At 34.7% G+C, this 22,034-nt stretch overlaps 1 protein-coding gene across 1 annotated transcript; it reads right to left on the bottom strand.

The window, feature by feature from the left end:
- Positions 1–13,215, bottom strand: LOC132546604 (uncharacterized). The gene is made up of 6 exons (XM_060210330.1): positions 13,137–13,215; positions 12,119–12,182; positions 10,061–11,490; positions 8,164–8,377; positions 5,484–5,693; positions 1–4,682 (listed from the first exon to the last, which is right to left on the bottom strand). Exons 3-6 carry the CDS (start codon positions 11,483–11,485, stop codon positions 3,751–3,753), a joined length of 2,781 nt encoding a protein of 926 aa, XP_060066313.1. The 5' UTR covers positions 11,486–11,490; positions 12,119–12,182; positions 13,137–13,215; the 3' UTR covers positions 1–3,750.
- Positions 13,216–22,034: the final 8,819 nt, after the last annotated feature.

Here is a 22,034-nt window from a genome sequence, read left to right on the forward strand (position 1 = left end):
TCAAATTTTATTGTACAATTTATACTAATATATTAATTATTCATATTAATTTTGATGAGGTTCAAATTATGGAGCAAATTATAAAGTTGGACTTCAAATTTGACCTAGACTTTGGGCATACCGACACGTGTAACAAGCAAGTTCGGACAATCAAGGATACTGGTCTAGGCCGTGTCAGTGAACAGTATATTTCTAATAAGTGATTTTTTTCAATAAAAACAATAATTTTCTGTCTAGTGATAGTTTGAACCCTAGTTTGTTTAACATACATTTTGAATTGTTTGAAAATATCACAAGATTACACATCTTGCTATTGATAAAGGTGTGCAATACTTGCTCCATGTGGTCACTTTTCACATCATTGTTAAACACCGACACTGTCGGTAGCAGGCTGTTAATGATCATCGTAAGCAATTAATAGCATCAGATTATACACATACATGTCACTTAATTAGCAACAATGTGTAGTGTGATTAATTTCACATCTTGTCACATTATCATGCAGACGCCAGCTGACACAACTCGAGGCCCAATTCTGTATTACAAGCTAACTTAAGCAATCAGTAAATATATATGGACCATGGGATCTCTGCATGTGTTAACATTAATCCATAGTCATATTAACTTATGCCAATACACAAACAGAAACATGCTTTTTACGGGCTAGTTTCTTCATCACAGTATCCAAAGTTGTGATTTCTTAACAGTCGATTAACATTAATACGTCACATGAATTGTTTACAAAGATGAAATTTTATAAGAGACATACCCCACCCCACACACTGCTCAGACGCTTAATCATGATTTTGGGCAATGTCAACCCTGATGGTTCGAGCTCTACTTTATTTAATAATTTGGTATACTTCAAACTGGTTCAATAACATTTAATCAATTTTGTTTGAACTGGCTGAAAATTTACTGTACATCTCAAAAACAACCTATTTTATTTTGGACCAAATAGATCTAACTACATGACGCAACAAGCATGCTGATTATTGTTAAAGCAATGAATATTCTCTACCTGCCCCTAAAAAGCATTATACTTTAATCATTATAACAAAAAGTGCTGTTTGGTATTAATTTTGAAAAAAAAGAAAAGTATAAATTAGTTTGTAACTTATTTAAAATGAACAATACAATAAATGAGTTTGACAATCTGATTAATTTAATAACAGTTTGATCATTAATGTTTATAAATGTGTTGTGTCCACTTGTTCTATTTATGAGGTTTGATCAAAATCTGTAGGTGACCTTGACCTGACCCAACAACCCTGACACTCAAACTTGTTGAAGACATTTTATCACTTGTGTGAATAGTTTGATCAGAAGCCCTTCAAGGAATGAAGCAGAGACAATAAATTCCTAAAAATAGAACTTGACCTTGACCCAACAACCCTGAAACTGGAACTTACCCAAAATATAAAGTCACTCATAGTATATAATGCTTTTTTTCTCTATTCAGTTGGGCATGTGCAGTGCTGATGCTGAAAGTGAACGACATAGTAAATGTAATGTACAAAATGGAATTGGTTCAATTATACAGAGTCCCAACTGGTCAACTTGCTTCACTTCTAGAAACTGAACCCTCTCTAAACGGCCAAATATAAATATCTCATGCATGGTCAGTTTAGAGAAGTTCCACTGTAATTATATAATCTCAATATGGCAAAAAGTTACAATTAAAAAACTTTTAAAAACCTTGCCCAAAAAACTTTTAAAAAGTTGGGTTAGAAATCTGAGGTAAATGCTGGGAAATTGCATTAGGTCATGGCTACATGTAACAGCTGAGCTAAAGCAGATTTCAAAAGACTGTCCAGTTTAGGAAGTATGTATTCTGACAGGAAATGTTCTAAAGCATGTTAAATGTGAAGTTTTAATCAGATTTATTTTTCCACACAATTCTGAACTTAAAATCTCAATTCCAAATTGATATTAGACTATAGACCTACAAATCTGCACGGCCTATTTCAGTGATAAAGAACTAAAATATATATAATACTCTTATGTTTTATTTTTCAAGCTGGTAACGATAAAGCAAATATTGCATAAAAAGGCGGAATATATGTTGGTTTCAATACCTTCAGGTTCTGTATATCATCTGGGTGACTTAACATAACCTTTCTGACATTGTTTAGATGGCAGTATATGTAGTTCATTACAAAACAAAAAAATGACTGTAGTACTGTGAGTTATGTGAAAAAATTTAAACTAACATAGACAAATCAGTTGCACTACATGATCGCATTGAAAATATCATAATTGACATATAAATAAAAGCAACATGTTTAATAGCGGCATAAACTAGTATCTTTTTAATATTTTGTATTCTTGTAACCCCTGTCTATTTCCCATGTGAGGAAGACCTAGCTTGTACTTTTAATGAATCTTCTAGATCAAAGATGGCCATCTGTCAGCCATTTTGTTTTGCTGATCACTCCCAAAATCAAAATAGCACAACAAGGGACCATAGGGAAGCTACATTTGAAAAAAGATCCATCCAGTATTTTACAATGGCGACAAAAATTGTTTACAGATGGACGGACAAAAGATCACAGACATGGCAGTTTAAATAGTTCATGCCACCATTTGATGATGGTGGCTAAAAATAAGCAGAAATCTTTTATCTTCTTACTTTTTAAAAAGTCTTTTCCTCCAGAAGCATTGGATTGTCTTATAATGATGTACGCCCAACGTTAACAAGTGATGCATATTTAACATACTAAGGTCGCCCAATGTAAGTATGGTTGTATAATACTTATGTACATTGATAAATGATAAATTAAGAGTGATTCAACACTCCTAATGTAGAACTTTGCAGTAGTGTTTCCTGTTGGATCCATGTGGGATTCAATAGTGTTCCTTACTTTGATAACATAATTAATAAAAAAGGAAAACTCGAACAACGCGAAGACTTTTTGTGAAAATTGTCTACATGTTTCAGCCACTACCTGATGACGGCCGCATATATTATTACATATGTACATTGTATTTAGACATTTGACACTGATATAATTATGTCCTCCTATGCAGCTCAGTCAACATATATAGTTAGGTTCTCACATAAATGTACAGTAAAACTTTCACATACAGTCCAGTCCAAACATGAAGTCTTTGATACAGTGAAGTCCATACTTAAAGTTCAAACATACAGTGAAGTCTTCACATTCAGTGAATTCCACACGTTCAGGAAAATCCACACATACAGTTACCACATAAAGACCCTTTCTCACATAAAGTCCTTACTTACAGCAAAGTCTTTAAATAGAGTAAAATCCACTTAAACAGTTAAGTCAACACATACTGTAAAAAATCCACACATACAGAAAAGTCCTTACATACAGTCCAGTCTATACAAATATTTATCTGCTTATCATATGCAAATCCTCACACTTTAATTCTGAAACATTTTAAAGAAATTGACGATGCATAAATGTTCTGATATACACAAAATATCACTGTATAGTTATAAAATTTTGCAGGAAAATGTTTCACAGCTGTCACAGTTTAGGCTAGTGTTCATGAGTATTTAATTTCATGCTGTGTTCGGTATCAATTTATACAAGCCTAACAGACATTTGATTTTGTACACATTAATATATGTTGCTATATTTGAATAAATAAGGGATTTCAAACAAAACTGCATTAAAATAATCTCATTAGCATATAACATTATATATATTCTATTTTTTGATACATAATACTATTTTCATTGTATTTCATCTATTTGCAGTTGTAATCTCTTCAAAGAACTCATAATGTGGTTTCATAATTGTCAGGGGAGACAACTCCAAAGTATGGATCAACTATCTGACTTACTTCCCCTTCATCTAAATTACCGTCAAAGACTCTATTATCACATGATCCCCTCACTGTCAACTGACTGGGTTGTGTGGACTGCAGAACACGGTTCACAATATCTTGTCTCATCACTTTGACACTGGAGACATGTTTCTTTCTGTCTAAGGAACCTCCATCATCCACTGGTACAGAAGGCGGCAGAATTTTTGTGTCTGACATTATGGATGAATGGTCTTGTAATTGCCCATTTTCCAGTGCGTCTGGATGGTCTTTTTGTTTGCTGTCAAGAGTTTTCATCATTTCATCATTATAATCTTTCTCCCACACCAAAGGTAATTTCTTGCCAAAAATTCTAACAAAGCATCCTTGAGTTGTGGAGTTGTCATCACCCAAATCTTCCCCCTTTTCCAGGCTCTGATTTTGCTGCTTTTTGATGGCACTACCATCTGATGCTTCACCCTTAATGTCACTAAGTCCGTTTCTTGAATCATTTTTTATTTGTGTGTTCATGAGTGACTCTTCTGCTTTCTGATTTTCACTAACATCATGTGTTTCAGGAATCTCTTTTTTGTATGTAGATTTGCTATGGTCAGCATTGACATACGCTGTTTTCACGTAGAGGGTGTCACCCTGATCTTGATCTTTTGAAAGTTTAGCAGTTGTTTGTGTGATATTGCTCCTGTTTTCAAGGTGATCTTCATTCTCAAGCATTTCTTGTCGGAGATCTGTTTGAATATTCTGGTGGTGGCAATGTACCCATACTTCTACTTCATGTGATGGGTCATATTCTGCTGCCCTCTCTTGCAATTCATCATATGTATCAATGTTGTCCGATTCATCAAAAATAGTGCCAAAAATTGAGCTGTCTGCACTCCCGGCACCCTCTAATATGAAAACAAAACAACAACAAAAATAATGAAAACTTCATATTTGACATTTATGATTGTATTTTGCAAATTACAATCCAGGACCCAGCAAAACAATTCCTAGCTGATATATATGATGGAGACTATGGATCCAACCAAAAGAACAAACCAGAAAAATCTGACAAAAAAAACAATAAATAAAAAGATCAGAACAATTAGAAGCAAAAAATATATCCACCCATCCCTGCTGTTAATATGAATAACTAAGCATGCATATATATGTCAAATAGAATAGTTAATAGTTGAATGTAGATTGTCTCTGTTTTCATCACTGTAGATGTTTAAAACATGTAGGTATCAGTTGTATAGTTTTCTTTAGCAGCACAGAAAAGCTTACAAACATTAAATTTCATATTTCTGACCATTTATTTCCATAATTACAGAGAAAAATATCAATAAAGAAATGTATTCAATAACAACAGTACAACTAGGATACCAGAAATAGCAATAACCTTAGATATAGGCTGATTTGAACAGTCAATAAAAAAACTGATGGTGAGATTGTATGCATTTTTAAACTCAATTGATCAGATCTAGGAAGGTTTGAAGTTTTAGAATGTTGTATCTTTTTAACAAACCAATACTTTGAAACAAGAAATTGTAATTGCTCTTTCTTATAACTTCATTTTCATGTTATTAACAATTTTGAAAACCTGATGATTGTCTTCATGACGAATAGAAAATGAGGTTTGTAAGTTGGTACAATGTATGATTCTAAACTGGGATACTAACGATGTGTCTGTCTACAATTCTACTCACCTGTCTGAGTGTTGGTGAACATCAGTTGAGGTAGCTCTGGTGTCTGGAGTCTAATATTCCTGAAATTCCTGATCCGCTTGCGATACTTCCTCTGTTTGTGATATTGGAAGCCCTTATAAGCAGGAAACACTATGAAACTGGTTCCCACAAGAATGACTCCAGCAGCTACAAGTAAGCCACCCAAAAGGATGCCACCCAATACTTTAGCACCTGGAGAGCAAAATTCATATATATTTTGAAAATTAATATATCATACCAGATTTAATTGTTAAAATCAAACTTGAATTAAAACCATTTCAAACTGATCTAACATCAACTGAAGACTTTTCAAAGTTTTTATATAGCAGTTATTGCTGTACACAATTAGATTTAAAACATATTTATTGAATTACTTCCCCCAACAATACACTGCCTAGCCATGAACCAATACCAAAAGTATGAGACTCTAGTGACAAGTGTAACAGACAGATCTTGCACAAACTGTTTCTTTGATGTAGGTCAAAGGTTGAAATTTAGGTCAGAGTGGCCTACTTTTGATACAATGACACACTACTTAAACCCATACCCCAAAGATAAAGTTGCAGTGAGAAGTAGTGTAAGAAATACAGGCCAGAAAAGGTAATGGAAAGATGGATAGAAGGACAGACACAAGGCAAAACTACTGTTTCCCTGGTTCCTGGTTAGGGTATGATATAGGTAACAGGATCTTAGTGACATCATTGATGAGTAAACACACTACAATGCAAGACACAAACTGAAAATTTTCAAAAATCTATCCCTAATTTAAAGGTAGATTTTAAGGATGTCTCCCACTCTGCCTATAAGGATATGTTTCTCTGAGTCTGCTTAAGAGGATATGTATCTTTGAGTCTACCAATGAAGAAGTGTCTCTGACTCTGCCTTTCAGAATGTGTCTCTGTCTGCCTATAAGGATGTGTCTCTGAATCTGCCTATAAGGATGTATGTCCCAAAGTCTACCTATAAGGAAGTGTCTCTAAGTCTACCTATAAGAATGTAGGTTTCTAAATCTACCTATAAGAATGTATGTCTCTAAGTCTACCTATAAGAATGTATGTCTCTAAGTCTACCTATAAGAATGTATGTCTCTAAATCTACCTATAAGGATATGTCTCTAAATCTACCTATAAGGGTGTGTCTCTAAATCTACCTATAAGGATGTGTCTCTAAATCTACCTATAAGAAAGTGTCTCTAAGTTTACCTATAAGAATGTATGTCTCTAAGTCTACCTATAAGGATGTGTCTCTAGGTCTACCTATAAGGAAGTGTCTCTAAGGCTACCTATAAGGAAGTGTCTCTAAGTCTACCTATAAGGAAGTGTATCTAAGGCTACCTATAAGGAAGTGTCTCTAAGGCTACCTATAAGGAAGTGTCTCTAAATCTACCTATAAGAATGTGTCTCTAAGTCTACCTATAAGAATGTATGTCTCTAAATCTACCTATAAGGATGTGTCTCTAGGTCTACCTATAAGGAAGTGTCTCTAAGTCTACCTATAAGAATGTAGGTTTCTAAATCTACCTATAAGAATGTATGTCTCTAAGTCTACCTATAAGAATGTATGTCTCTAAATCTACCTATAAGGATATGTCTCTAAATCTACCTATAAGGATGTGTCTCTAAATCTACCTATAAGGATGTGTCTCTAAATCTACCTATAAGAAAGTGTCTCTAAGTTTACCTATAAGAATGTATGTCTCTAAGTCTACCTATAAGGATGTGTCTCTAGGTCTACCTATAAGGAAGTGTCTCTAAGGCTACCTATAAGGAAGTGTCTCTAAGTCTACCTATAAGGAAGTGTATCTAAGGCTACCTATAAGGAAGTGTCTCTAAGTTTACCTATAAGGAAGTGTCTCTAAATCTACCTATAAGAATGTGTCTCTAAGTCTACCTATAAGAATGTATGTCTCTAAATCTACCTATAAGGATGTGTCTCTAGGTCTACCTATAAGGAAGTGTCTCTAAGGCTACCTATAAGGAAGTGTCTTTGAGTCTACCTATAAGGAAGTGTCTCTAAGTTTACCTATAAGGAAGTGTCTCTAAATCTACCTATAAGGATGTGTCTCTAAGTCTACCTATAAGGATGTATGTCTCTAAATCTACCTATAAGGATGTGTCTCTAAGTTTACCTATAAGGATGTATGTCTCTAAATCTACCTATAAGGATGTGTCTATAGGTCTACCTATAAGGAAGTGTCTCTAAGGCTACCTATAAGGAAGTGTCTCTAAGTCTACCTATAAGGAAGTGTCTCTAAGTTTACCTATAAGGAAGTGTCTCTAAATCTACCTATAAGGATGTGTCTCTAAGTTTACCTATAAGGATGTATGTCTCTAAGTCTACCTATAAGGAAATGTCTCTAAGTCTACCTATAAGGATGTATGTCTCTAAGTCTACCTATAAGGATGTATGTCTCTAGGTCTACCTATAAGGAAGTGTCTCTAAGGCTACCTATAAGGAAGTGTCTCTAAGTCTACCTATAAGAATGTATGTCTCTAAACCTACCTATAAGGAAGTGTCTGTAAGTCTACCTATAAGGAAGTGTCTCTAAGTCTACCTATAAGGATGTATGTCTCTAAACCTACCTATAAGGAAGTGTCTGTAAGTCTACCTATAAGGATGTGTCACAGAGTCTACATAAAAGAACTCTTATGTTACAACCTACCAAGGACAGAGCCACGAATTAGCTTCCTGGCACATGGCCTATTAGGCATCAAATTATATTTGCATCCTAAAGGGCTGAACTTGCTGTGATGGTTCCCAATCAACCTGGTCACATCATTAGTTATAATGTATCGCTCTCCACACCTGTAGCAGAAGCTCGTTCCACACTGTTTACAAGTCATGTGATCACAGCCTCCATTACGCTGGATAAACACCTGTATAAAATGAAATATGATACAACACTGAATCATTCATACCTCTGCATGTGGTTGGCTATATTATCTAACTGCATGCCTTAAATAGAATTTGTTGACTTTCTACTGATCTGCATCAAGAGACCCAGCAGGTTTGAATTACTCATCTGGATATTTCAGCTTTCACTTCAAAAAAATTTGTTTGTAATTGTATTGAACATTGAGGCCCTATAGGTTCTATAAATGCTGTCGTTCCTGTAACATATGTCAAATAATCTTGATAACACAGTAAGAACACTTGAATTACAAACATAAATGGAAAAGTACACTGTGCATAGCATCAACTGTCATCCCTTGTCAAGTACATAACCACAATTAAAGTAAAAGAAATTACACTCAAAATTTTAATTTCCTATTTATAAATTACGTATAACAAACTTATTCCATTCCCAGGAGAAATGTGAGATCCTGAGGCCATCAAATTCATAATTTTGGCAAAGCAGCTTAAGATCCTTAAATCCATGAAAATAATTTGATTATACCATGTCTGGATCTTGAGAAGAAGAATTTTGAAATCGGAGTTAAATTGATTCCTTCTGACCCTTGTCATCATGATCAGCCCCGGAGTGTCAGCTGGGTTCAATATGTGTGTACCATCAAACCATCATCATATACTAATAATTACAACAAAGATTGAATTATTTATCAAGGAAATTAACCAAACAATGCTCAAGAAGATGGCAGCAATGAAATAGACATCAGACTGACAAAAAAAGAACAACACTGGAACAGGACAATGAAACATTATTTCATATAAGTTTCTTCTGAAACTTGAGAAGAACTCCAAAATATGTGTTGTTTGGGAAACCGTAATTGTGCAATCATTATACAAGTGGTTGTCTTGGCTGTATGTTGTACTTTTGAAAAAAGACTAAAAAAAATAATAACACACCGTTGGCTTCCCTTTTCTGAAAATCTCCATCAAATTTGAGCTCAATGACAAGCTCATTTACATATGATCAGGCATTAGAGTGGACCTTGAAATGACTGTCTAGGCCTGTCAACTATTTTCCTTTTCTTATCCAACAATCAAACAGGCATAGCTATGGACCAATTGCAAATGGAACCTACATATAACATTTGAGAAAGATCCGTCCCAATATTTCTCAAGAAATAGTGATAACAAAATTTCATGGTCAAAATCAACTAGGAACCAAGGAAAACCTAACTATAAGGAATTTGAAAAGATCCATCCAGTAATCAAGAAATTAAGCAACAACAAATAAACTTTCAATGTAAATATCCAAGTCAGCAGCCTGTCATCCACTTTCTTTTCTTTCCTTTTTATCAATCAGTCCCTTAAGACCAAGGGGAATCTACAGACATGTATGACATCTGAGAAATATCTATGTAGTACTTCTTGAGGAATAGTGATTGATAGACTTCCATAAACCACTTTATTGTTTTTATTCTGATCTCAAAATCATAAGAGGCAACTACAGACCATAAGAAAATTTGAAGTTTGAGAAAGATCCATCAAGCTCTTCTGGAAAAATACAGATAACAAGTTAAGAATAGTTTACAGACGACAGACGATGGGAGGCGGGCTCAAAAACATTTCTCCATAGTAAATTTTAATTTCAAATTGACCATGCACTATCATCACAAATTATGTTTTACATTGATCTATATATATGCACCTACCTTACATCGTGGACATTTTTGAGCATTCAGATCCTGTCCTCTTGTTTTTATCTTTGCCCATGATTTTAGAAGTTTGTCCCCTTTTAAGTACTCTTTACAAGTGATACCCTGATGTTCAGGAGCGTGGCAAGGGAAACACCACACAAGATCACATTTAAGGCAGGTCACATTTGTGCGAAGACTTTTAGCCCTCTTTTTTGCAGCCCTTTGCTCTTCTTTTGTCATATTGTAAATTGTGGAGCATTGAGGACAGGTTTTCACCATCGGATCCTGATTAGCATCTACAAGAAATTTGTAATATTTTTCCTTCATCTCTACAGATAATAGGGACAGGATTTCATTGCGATGGACCAGTGACTCACATTGCCCAATACACTGAATACTGACAGCACCGTTTTTCACTTTTTCTTCCACATAATTCTCCATGCATGTCTCACAGATAGGAATATCACAACATAACCGCTTTCTGACATTTGTTTTGTCAAAACAAACTTCACATTCTGTTGTAGGTAATAGACTTCCTCTTGGATATGGTGAAGATCGCAATCTTTCATCTCTCTCTGACTCCATGTGATTCAATTGTAAATCAAGATCTCGTACATATAGCCAGTCCTCGTCTGGCCAATATTCATCCTCGTTAAATTCCGTCAGATAATCCAGCTCTAGAGCTAAATGCACGTCCGGGATATTGACTTCGTTATCAAGGAATGCATTATCATCGAAAGGTCCGTCCATCAAATCTTCCATGTATACATCCCCATAGTCATTAAAGGAAGTACTTTCTGCACTCACATCCAAATCAATCGCTGAATCTACTGGTGATTTCCCCTCAGGCACCATTTCAGATTGATCTGAAATAGTGAACACAGTTGGTCTTACTGTGTATGGATGCATATGTTGCTTTTCAGCATTTGTGTCTTTCGGAATACTTCTCCCCACTTTATCAGACATCTCTGAAGAATTTGATACATGCAGTTCTAACTTAGAATCAACTTTGCTTATTCTGTCTCTCAATGATGATGTCTCCCTTCCAAAGAAACCACTGTTTCCATTCTTAAATCCAGTGGGGGGTCTCTCAGTGGGGGGTCTCTTGCTTACTTTGTAGTTTCTGTGATGTCTAGTCAATGGATTCTCTATTTCTGTAATTTCTCTGGGTTTATGTGCTGTTTGATCATACTGCTGCTTAAAAAATAAAAGATTCTCACTAGTACTGACATCAGCGATTTCTTTTTCCACATTTTTTATATCAGCAAGTGGAAGTTCTGTCACATTTGTGGCAGAAAGTCTAGACTGAGCGAGTAACTCTTTATACTGTAGCTCTTCACCATTGTGTAATTCATTCTGCAAATTTTCAGTGGATTTCTTTCTTTCAGGTTCACACTTGGTTAAAAGATCAGAATTCTTAATCACTGTCTTATCAGTCATTTTTCCTGTAAATGAAAAAGAAAACAAAAAACATTACATGTACAACATACACATAATTTCTGAAAAGCAGACATTTTATTGCTGGAAACAATATTGTTGTAATGTCCAATGGAAAGAAAAGTTTCATTTTGGATATTCAAAGCATGTTTGAACAATTTTCTTGAAGACAAATATGATATACATGTAATAGGACATTGAACTTATTTCAAGTCTTTTTCCATTCTTTTGTCTTTGTTCCTCTATATTCTCTCTTAATCATAATATGATATTTGAAAATTCCTTTTAAGGCATTGCAATAACAATCTTAAATTGCTTTATCCAAAATGGCCACATGTCATGAATTTTGTTTTTCTGATCAGTCCCAAAATCAAACGGCACCTGCATATGATATTTAAGAAACATCCAGCTCATACTTCTCTCAAGAAATGGCAATACAAAGAATTGTTAATTGCTAGACATTGGACAGTCAGATGATGTACCATGAAGGATTTGAATAACTTGAATAATAGCAGTAGTAGTAGTGTGAACAGTTATCAAATAATCAAAGCAGTTTGGAAGAACATATCAGATTCATTATTTATTCAAATCAGCCTCATTAGTCTTCATTGCAATTAAATGATAAAGTACACTTACCTACATGTTGTTCTCCACATACTGATCACTTGCAATACAGATTTGGGGCATCAGTTTGTGTCAGCTGGCATGCATATGAGGTGACAGCAGGACATGAAAGAAAAATTCATTCACAGATGTTGTAATTACCTGGTCTGTACATAATATTATGCGACAAGGAAGTTAAAACTGAAAACACTGCTCTCAAATGTAATCCTCATACACACATGTACTGTTGGTGAGGGAGGAAAATTCTCCGCAACTCAACCAATTTTAAAAATATCAACATGAAACTTGGTACAAGTGTTATAACCATGTCAACAATAATACATCTTTTGACATTGCTTACTAATAGTGTTTGAAGATGCAACATGATTACCCCTTGTAACTTGTATGAAATGATTGTCATTATTCATTCATTTTTCATGTATGAAATTGAAACTTTGTATATCAATGTATTACATTCATATTAAGTAAATATTTATTAATGTTACTAACTCCATTTAGTATCTAAAAATACAACTGAAAAAACGACATTATTTTTTTCTTTCGAGTATCAACATGAAATTGGGTAAATAGGTGTAGTGTGGTCATATTAAATACATATCTTTTGACGCCATTAACTTAACTGCGTATTTTAAAAGATATTTCCAGATGACCCTTTACGACGCTTGTTGTCACTTACTGGCGCTTTTTATATATAGACCGTTACCGTGATTTCCTTTCTTTGCTTAAACTACGTAGTACGAAGCTATCATACTGAGCTCGGTGTTATCTTTTTAACTGTTCCTCTAAAATCGTGACAGTGACATTTCAAATGTTGAATACCACTTACTTTTTTTAGGCTAATTAATGTCTTCCATGTCTTTCATTAATTGTTTCCCTTTAAGCCACGTCCACCAGAGACAATGTTACTTACTACTAGCTGGTAATGTAGCCATCATACCATGTTGATACCATTACCAAAAATAGAACAGGTTAATCCTTTCTTCGTAAACTGATAATATTAACTATTACACAGACGGAAAATATTACTCACCTGTCCTCTGAACATATAAGACCAGTGCTGTTGAGCATTGTACTTGTTTCTGAGGAAAACATCGACATGTTTATTCTCTCTCGACAACATTCGCGAAAAAATTCCCTCGGAATTCTTTAATACAATATCTATGGTAAATCTAGAGAAGCTCCGATGATACTTCAGTCACCAAGACGTTTTTTCTTGTACGAATCGATTCATCTCGTTAAAGGTTTAATAAAGAGAAAGACCATCCAAAGAGACCGCTGGAACGTGTGCTGCGGTTCACCCCAAAACACCCAAAAATATCTCAAAACACACAGTAAGAGCGAGATATATGCAAGAACAAAACAAATATGGCTCTTTATTAATATTTACTGAACTTGTAATCGTACATTGGGTGTTTGCCTATTGGCTTTTGGAAGGGAAATAACTCTAATAGGCATGTTGACATATTAACGTAATTACCATCAATTCTTCCGTAGATGTGTATTGTGTACATATGTTTATATAGAAACGAATAAGAAATAATTCAGTTGGTTGTATTTATCATCTATTTGGTACAGGGTAATCAAATTGCAATTCTAATGCAGGTATAATATGACTTTGTATTACAAGTTTACTTACTTTGTTTTTATAAACTAAAAAAATGGCGAATAAAATGTTCTCGCATGTATATATTCCAGTCAAAATAACCAATCCTGCATGGCTCCTACATGCAGAAATTGAGAGTGAAAATTATTTGGTGAAAAGTATACAATAAATTTACATCGTGTTGAGAAAAAAAACAAACATAAGTTATCAGTCTAGATTATCACGTGGAAACCGACTGCAAATAAAGAGTGATAAAAAATACATAATGACAATAATAAACTTTATTTATTGGGAATAGATAACCTGATAAAGTCAAAGGTTAATCTCCCCCCGGGCCCTCAAGGTTAGTAAAGTTTGTTAGGTATATAATCTACAGACATTGTAAAGTTAAATATGCCGCATAGTAAAGGGGTATACTGTACTTAAAACGTGAAATATGACCAAAAAAGCAAATTACATGCAATAATAATTAAAACTCAGAAAACACTAATTTCATGCTTATGACTGCTCATTAAGTTAAATGGCCAAAGCCTCGTGTATATAAATGCTAGCATAGCAAAGGTACAAAACTTGCCAGAATACATACTGATATAACATATTTTTAAAAGTACTCATGCATTAATACTCTTTGCTCTCTTTCTAAAAATACTTAATGATGGTGATGACCATACATCAATAGGAAGATGGTCCAGATTTCACAGTCGGACACAATAAGATTACTGGAATAAAATTTAGTTCTGTGCTTTGGGATGTACGAAAAATGCTGTTCTGTCTGGCACGTGACTCTAGAATGGACATTGTTAACAGGTTTAAAACGAGGGCATAAATAATCAGAAACAAGTCCATTTACACATTTTAAAGTCATTATTGATTTTCTTTACTGTATATATAGAAGGCAATAGGCATCCATTTAAACCGAGGAAACATGTCGTTTGATGAGATGTCAAATAGAGCATCTAAGTCGAGGTGTGCAGCACGTTTTGGGGATTTATATAGCTTTTTCATTATACTGCCCTCACAGCCACTCCAAACAGTACACCAATAAACAAAATGTGGAAGTACACAAGAATTAAAATATTTCTGTTTTTTCTGTCGGAGCAGCCCTAGACCATGGTTTATCTAATAAAGAATCAAGATGTTTAGAAAAAGACTGGTGGTGGTCTAGTGTTACACCAAGGATTTTCTCAGTATTATTCCCTTTACAATTTCCTCGTCATTAAACTTACACTCATTTCATCATTATCAAGATTACAAACTTCTGTTTTGTTGTTAGACTATACATGTTGTTTTGTATGCATTAACTACCATTATATTTTCAGTATTCCGCTCTTCTAAATTTTTCAATCACACTGAAGATTTTCTGTGACAATACTTACTGTCGTTCTAGATACAAACAACGTAGAATCATCTACATACATATCAGTTCTGGAAGCAGCTTTCAACGGCAAATCGTTAATGAAAGCAAGAAACATCAGAGATCCCAGTATAGAGCCCTGGGGTTCCCCAAGGGTAATTTTTCTGACCTCTGGTAGATTACCCGTTATACCTTTTTTATATCATCTAACACGTAAATAAGATGAAAACCAAATTTTCAGCATTGTTTGCGAGGTCGAATTTATTACCGTGATCAATTTCCTCTGCCCACGAATCAACAATCTTCAACAGAGCAATTTCACATGAATGATTTTCACGGAAACCGGGATGAAATGATTATTTAAATACTCATAGAGAAAAAACCCTGTATACAATAGGTTTTTGAAATGGTCTTACAATATTTATGATATGCGTGTTTCAGTCTAGATGACCATAGTGTATGGCTCCGACACGCGGAAACTGAAACTGACAATATCTATTTATCACTTTATTGGTTCAGAACTTGCCGTATTAAGTGATTAATTGGTGCAGCATGTAAACATATATACTGAGGCTCAGTTTACAGAATATGTAGTGTATTCTTTCGTGGTATATGGCGATGTGGGCGGACCCACGAACGCCAGCCGCCCCACGTTATGGTATAAGTGTCATGCGAGGGCTGGTAGAAGTGACCAATAAGGCTTATTTAAAATATATCCATGTAATTAAGAATATTGTAGAAAAGAATATAAAAGAAGTAATGTTATACTTGTGTTATTGTGTATATTATTGCTCAAATAGGGGATATATTGGCGGTTATGTTTTGTATCCCGGGTCTAACACAGTCAGTTACACTCGGCAGTTGAGAGCTTTTCTACTTCCGTTATACAGTACTTAAAAAGTCCTTTTGTCTATGGCTGCATATATGGTCCGGGGTGTCCCTATGATGTATGTAGGGTTTTTTTAATCATACATGCAAGTTTACTGTTATAAAAATGGAATTTTTCAAATAATATTGTGATAATTTGCGAAAACAAAAAAAGGAGGGAGGAATGAAACAGAAGTAAATTGACTGAGTAGCACGATTATACTTAATAATAAGTAAGAAATAATACAGGTACACTACCAGCGAGAGAGGTGAAGACTGAGAAAGAGTGGGGTTAATCAGAGAAGTAGAGATGACTTAATTTTTTTGATCGGTTTTAGAGAATACGAGTAACGGTTCTGGAAAGTGAGAAATAGAAATAAATTTGTCTCCAGCCACGAGAATAGTTTTCGAAAATGAAAATTCAAATAATCTTTCTTGATCCCCATATGTAAAAACGGTATAAGGTATTGGTGCCAGACAGTAATTTCCCTTTCAGTGTCCTGGCCGGTACTGGAAAAGTTGTCTCCCCTGGCCACCACATACTATACATTTATCAAACATGTGAAAAATGTTAAAACTAAATACAGTAATAAGTATTTGGTTTGTGAAACAAACAAAAAAAGTTAAAAACTGATCCATGACGTGTTAGTAGTTATTTTATGTATATCTTGAATAAAAATATTCATCAATTATTCTCTTCAGGAGAATCACTGACTTACAGATCTTATTAGTAAGATCACTGCCTCGAATGAAAAAAGAAATCCTTTAGCATGAATGTAGAACACAAGTCATTATTGTAACTCATTCTGTGAATTTTTTTATGTTCAGAAAAAAAGTCATTCAGAAATTATCAATTTCACTTGTAAGTATAATAGCTTTTTTTTAAACAATGAAGTTTATATAATTGAATCTAGTGTCTACCGCCGTTCACACGAGCGATGCACGAGATCTTGTCCGACCCACCATCTTACTCACTAACCCAGTGGTGTCAGGCCTGTTTTATACACTGTGGAAACCATCCTTGGACACCGGTCAGGAAGAGTGGTGGGGCCAATCTTGACCAAATATTTTCCGATCGTATAGTCCCAGTTGAGTCGCCTTTTTTTTTATTATAACAAGTCGATCCATATTTGATTTTCTGTTGGTGATACATTCCTGTCTGGCTTATTTTGACTTCGCTATCCATCAACAGTGATATTTGGTGTGTTATAATAAAAATCATTTAGGACCTTTATATATTCATAATCCCACTGAATTGTTTTCGTAATTAACCCTCAGAAAATTCCTATTAAAAAAATCTATAATTATCCTCCCTAGTTATCTGGGCTTTACAGAGACAATTCATAACGGTGTACATGTAAACCGGCACAGCAGAAACTCGATTATTTATAAGAAAAGAAAGAGGACGGGACTTGAGAAGGGGACACACATTTGTACCGTGCAATATGTCACGTCACTAAGTATCCGCTCCTCCTATACCTATGTAAGTGTAAATCTATCTGATCTACAATAAATGATAAATACGGTGTTGTCTACTACTTCACATGATAGAAGAGAGGATGAAGAATGAATAGTTTCGGCGACATTTGATAAAATGAAAATTTAAATAAAACTTATGAAGTAGGGGCGGGGACTGTGCACTGAGATTTCCTTGTCGTGTCAACACCTAGACTACATTTTAGTTTAAAAAGTGACCATCTATCAGGTCACAATTAGTTGTCACGACATGTCCCTTAGTTTCCCCTGTACCGGTTGGGTTCTGCTATAATAATCAAATATTGTATATACTTATATAGTTAATTACTGCAGAAGTTATATTTGGAGAATATTTGGAAAAATTGCCATCACTGTGTATGGAAATTATCACGTTTTAATAGATGGTGCTCGACGGTCTCTAGGATTTAAATGTCTCACAATAGCCATCATCATGTAGGTTCCTCTGAAATTCAGCCGGAGTTTATCTTAATCGCCTTAGGGTATAAGATGTTACAAGTTGTTTACAGTCTATGTTATTTTGTTACAGTTTCTTTTCAATTCAGATACACGTGTTTTCATTGATTTACCTATGTCAGGTTCGCTCCAAGGATTTTGCGAATAAACTGTAAGTTCAAATGTTTAAAGTATGTTAATAGTGTTTGAGGGGAAGTTTTGCCTCTCTCTGCTTTGTTGTTTCTCTGGTACGACATGGTTCGGCACCCAGGGCATCTTAACTTTATTATTGAGTATAAGCAATAAGTTTAAATTCTCGGAAACAAGCGGGTTCATAATAGGAAAGTGGGGGTTAACGGGGATAGCAGCGCGCTAAATGATGAAAAATGGCGATAGTTATCTGCCGCTGAAATACTTAAATCTGTAGTGTAAACATTATTGCCACAATTTCTACTGTCATAATTGATATAGGCCAATTAATGACGGTCCGAAACTGTTTCTTATATTCATACCTAAAATGACAAAAGCACAGCTACATGACTGAGTATTTGGATCTTTAGATCAATCAGTATATATATATGTGTGCGTGCTTTCTTGCGTGTGTGCGTGTGTGCTCGTGTGTCATTGTACAAAAGACACGCAAATGAATAGCACATTTAAATAATCCGGAGTATTATACTGCATCATACATCCTTCTATTTGTACGCCTGTAAAGGAATTTATAAACAAACTTGCAGGACCAATAATTTCGGACGCCGACACCTTTTTATTTATTTCTTAAAAGTATCATCAGTGAAATGACGGGAGAGTTCATTTGCTACAAGATAATACAACACGCGAAGGTGAATGATTTACTAGTATACAGCAGGAAACAGTTCTGATTGCTTGAAAATGTACTGCTCTCCAGATGTTAGTTCGCTTATAAACCATCAATAAAAAGCAATGGACATGGGAGAGGTGGTAGTTATTATTTAATTCTTAGAAAAATATATAGAAAAAAATCCTTAGAAACAGGCACAAAAGATCATGTAAGTGGGTATCCTCCAAATATCATAGTGTACTTAGGATATTCCTGAGCAATACAATATCACCACATCTCCGCGTCACAGCTTACACAACACTTCAAAGCAATTTCACAAAGCAAGAAGGTACAGACATCCTACATGTACAATAAGATCTAGATAAACTCCAGAAATGGTGAGATGTCTGGTTGCATAAATTTTATCTTACCAAATGTCAGGTCATTATATATAAGGAAAGCAAGAGCAGAAGGTATATGGCAGAGAAACAATTATTGAAAATATCGAAATTAGAAAAGACGTGTCGCATGATGAACAGTTGGATTTTATTACCCTTTGTTTAAATTCCACCAACAAAACAGACTCGATTCTTGGTGTCATTAGAAGATAGATCAGTAGAGGAATCGATATTGAAACAACTTTTGAGTGCTGTAGTCATAATGTTAACTTGAAAGCTGCAACATGCGCATGGAACCCGTAAAAGCTAAAAAAAATAAAATGAATGAAAACGTTTAAAGAAGAACATCCGAAAAACAAGAAAATACCAAAATATGAACATGATTATAATCCAAACTCAAATTCAATAAAATCCAGGGCAAAATCACGAAATATTTACACGGAGACGCCTAGGAGAATAAGACCAGGCGTATCGAAAGAGTAAACGTTCATCAACCACACCCACCGTGTAATTTTTTATCAATCCAAATAAGTAATGTCAGGTTTTCAAATGAGAACAAGGTATACAAACAACAAATCCATCAGGCAAAAACTAACGAGCCTCAGATTTATATCCCAAAATCTGAAGAATCTTCAGCGCATTAGCAACGTCGCGATGAAATAAAACTCCGGCACTTACTAGATGAGCACTATTTTAGTGAGTAATCGAAAGTCCATTTGCAAAAGTCATTTGCATTTTTTACTTCAAAGTGCTACCTGTCCGACATAAACTGACCAAATGATACCAATCTTCGGGTACATCGCCTTAAATAGGCAGGGAATAGTAGAGCTGAAAAAGGACACCCCTGCTGATTTTTTTCAATACAAGACTCACAACTTATCAATCAGTCCTCGTAACTTGTTTTTCTTTTGGGACTGGGTCATTGTGGGGCAGATCGAGACTCCTTTAGGTAGCTGGTGGAGATACCATTATTATATAGTATGAAAGAGAGTGGGAATGATATTGTTTATGTTTTTTTATACTTAGGTCCTCGTAGGGCCACGGTGACGAAGAGGGTTAAATGTCTGACCGTCTTTATCACTAGCCCTCTACTGAAAGGTCACACGTTCGATGGGAAGTCGCCAGGTACTGGCCGCAGGTCGGTGGTTTTTCTCCGGGAACTCATTGACTATCCTCTACAACCCTGGCATGTCCTTATTTGACACAAGCTGTGGATACTGAACGTAAAATAAATAAATAAAAAAAAAACAGAGGGTAGTCAATTGATTTCATTGTGATGATCGATATACGAAGAATTCTAAAAGAATTCAATGATCAGCGTGTCCTGCTAGTTTGAAGAATCATACATGCTAAACACCTTGGCATATTAGCCGTAGCTATTCTGGTCAAAACGGACAGTAGCCATTTTGTTGATGTAATGATAAGGTGCAAGAAGTACTATAAAAGTTTTTGAAAAAAATGATCTCGTGTAAAACAACTATGAAATACCAACATGTCAACATAGTCATAATCCAAACTCAAAGTCAATAAAACTAGGGCCAATTATTAACAAAACAAAGATTTACAGGAGACTTCTGAACAAGTACAAGGAGAATAAAAAAACGTCTTTTGCTTCTTTGATGACACCCGCCATGTAAACGGCGGGTGTCATCCAGGAATGCAATGTCACGTTCTCAAATGAGAACAAGGTATACAACAACGGAACCAACAGGCAAACTAACGAGCGTCAAATACGTCCATTTTCAAGTCACACAAAGAAATCGAATATTTCTCAATGAGATCACTATGGCGACCATAAAAAATTCCCCATAATTTTAATAACCCGTATCTTTTGAAACCCTTTGTTACGAGTTTGTCAGTCAGTTGAAGACTTCTTTCACGAAAATCGTGAAAATGGGAACAAGTCTTTTAATATCGAATCAGCTTCTACATGTGAACATGATAAAGGTTTGGGATACCAGGATGTTGCTATTCAGAAATGAAACATTCACAAATTGGATATTGAAATAATCATGCTGCCGTGTTGGTATATCACTTATAAAAGTTTCGAATTTTTCTATGAGTGTTTCATACTTTTGTAGAAACTGGAATTTTTCGAAAGAAAAGCCATTGGAAAACAACAGTATATAATGCTGTAATGAAATATGAAGAGTACAATCTAAAGGAACGTATGAAGTTTGATGATGATTTTACAAGGTTTAGAGAAATACATAACCAACCCAAACCTAGTATTTTATGGAAGTTAGCACTTCGATTTCCTCAATACAGAAAATATATACATTACATAATGAAAATAGTGGTAACCATTCGTAGCTTGACTACCATGGAATTATGTCACAAATGTGGGTTTCTATATCAAGACCCTATGACACATCTAGTGCTACAGTGTATTTATACTTCCGAGTTGAGGGACCAACTATGGTGCTGTATAATTAATACCACAGCACAGATATACTGTTTAGTGTTTATTTACACTCTCTCCCAGACCTTCAGTTATTACATATATTGATTGGAGGAAATGTAAACTATCAAATTAGTGCAGAAGAGCTGATTGAATTCAGGATAAAATCCTGTATTTGTGTGTTCAAGATGTGTAAACTATATTATAATTAATATATATAATGATAAGGATAACAAATAGTCCATGTACATTTTGTAGGAGTCATGTGACTTAACAATTCATTATAATTTACCTGATTTGTGTCAGAAAATTGTATTTTGAAACTCTTTGGGTATACCTTAAAATACCCCCTTTCGGTTAATTTGCACTTGATATGCCTACTCCTAAAGCATAAAGTGTGTATCTATGTTATTCATATTCTGTAATCATTTATATATGTATCGTACGCTTTGTATATATGTTCAACATTCTTCTGTAATCTTCATCTCTGGAGGCAATAAAGAGAATAATAAGTGTTTCATATCATTTATGAAAAAAAATCAAAGTAAAAAACGTCAAAGTAACAGTTGATAACAAG

Source organism: Ylistrum balloti, unplaced genomic scaffold (genome assembly GCF_031769215.1).
Source record: "Ylistrum balloti isolate Yb309-2 unplaced genomic scaffold, AGI_CSIRO_Ybal_v1 Utg369606, whole genome shotgun sequence".
NCBI lineage: Eukaryota > Metazoa > Mollusca > Bivalvia > Pectinida > Pectinidae > Ylistrum > Ylistrum balloti.

Coding starts and splice junctions, on each gene's coding strand:
- LOC132546604 (XM_060210330.1), bottom strand. CDS start 11,485: ATGACTGATAAGACAGTGATTAAGAATTCTGATCTTTTAACCAAGTGT. Junction 5,694..8,163: donor AATTCGTGGCTCTGTCCTTG/GTAGGTTGTAAC, acceptor TTTGCTCTCCAG/GTGCTAAAGTATTGGGTGGC. Junction 4,683..5,483: donor GTTCACCAACACTCAGACAG/GTGAGTAGAATT, acceptor TTTTCATATTAG/AGGGTGCCGGGAGTGCAGAC.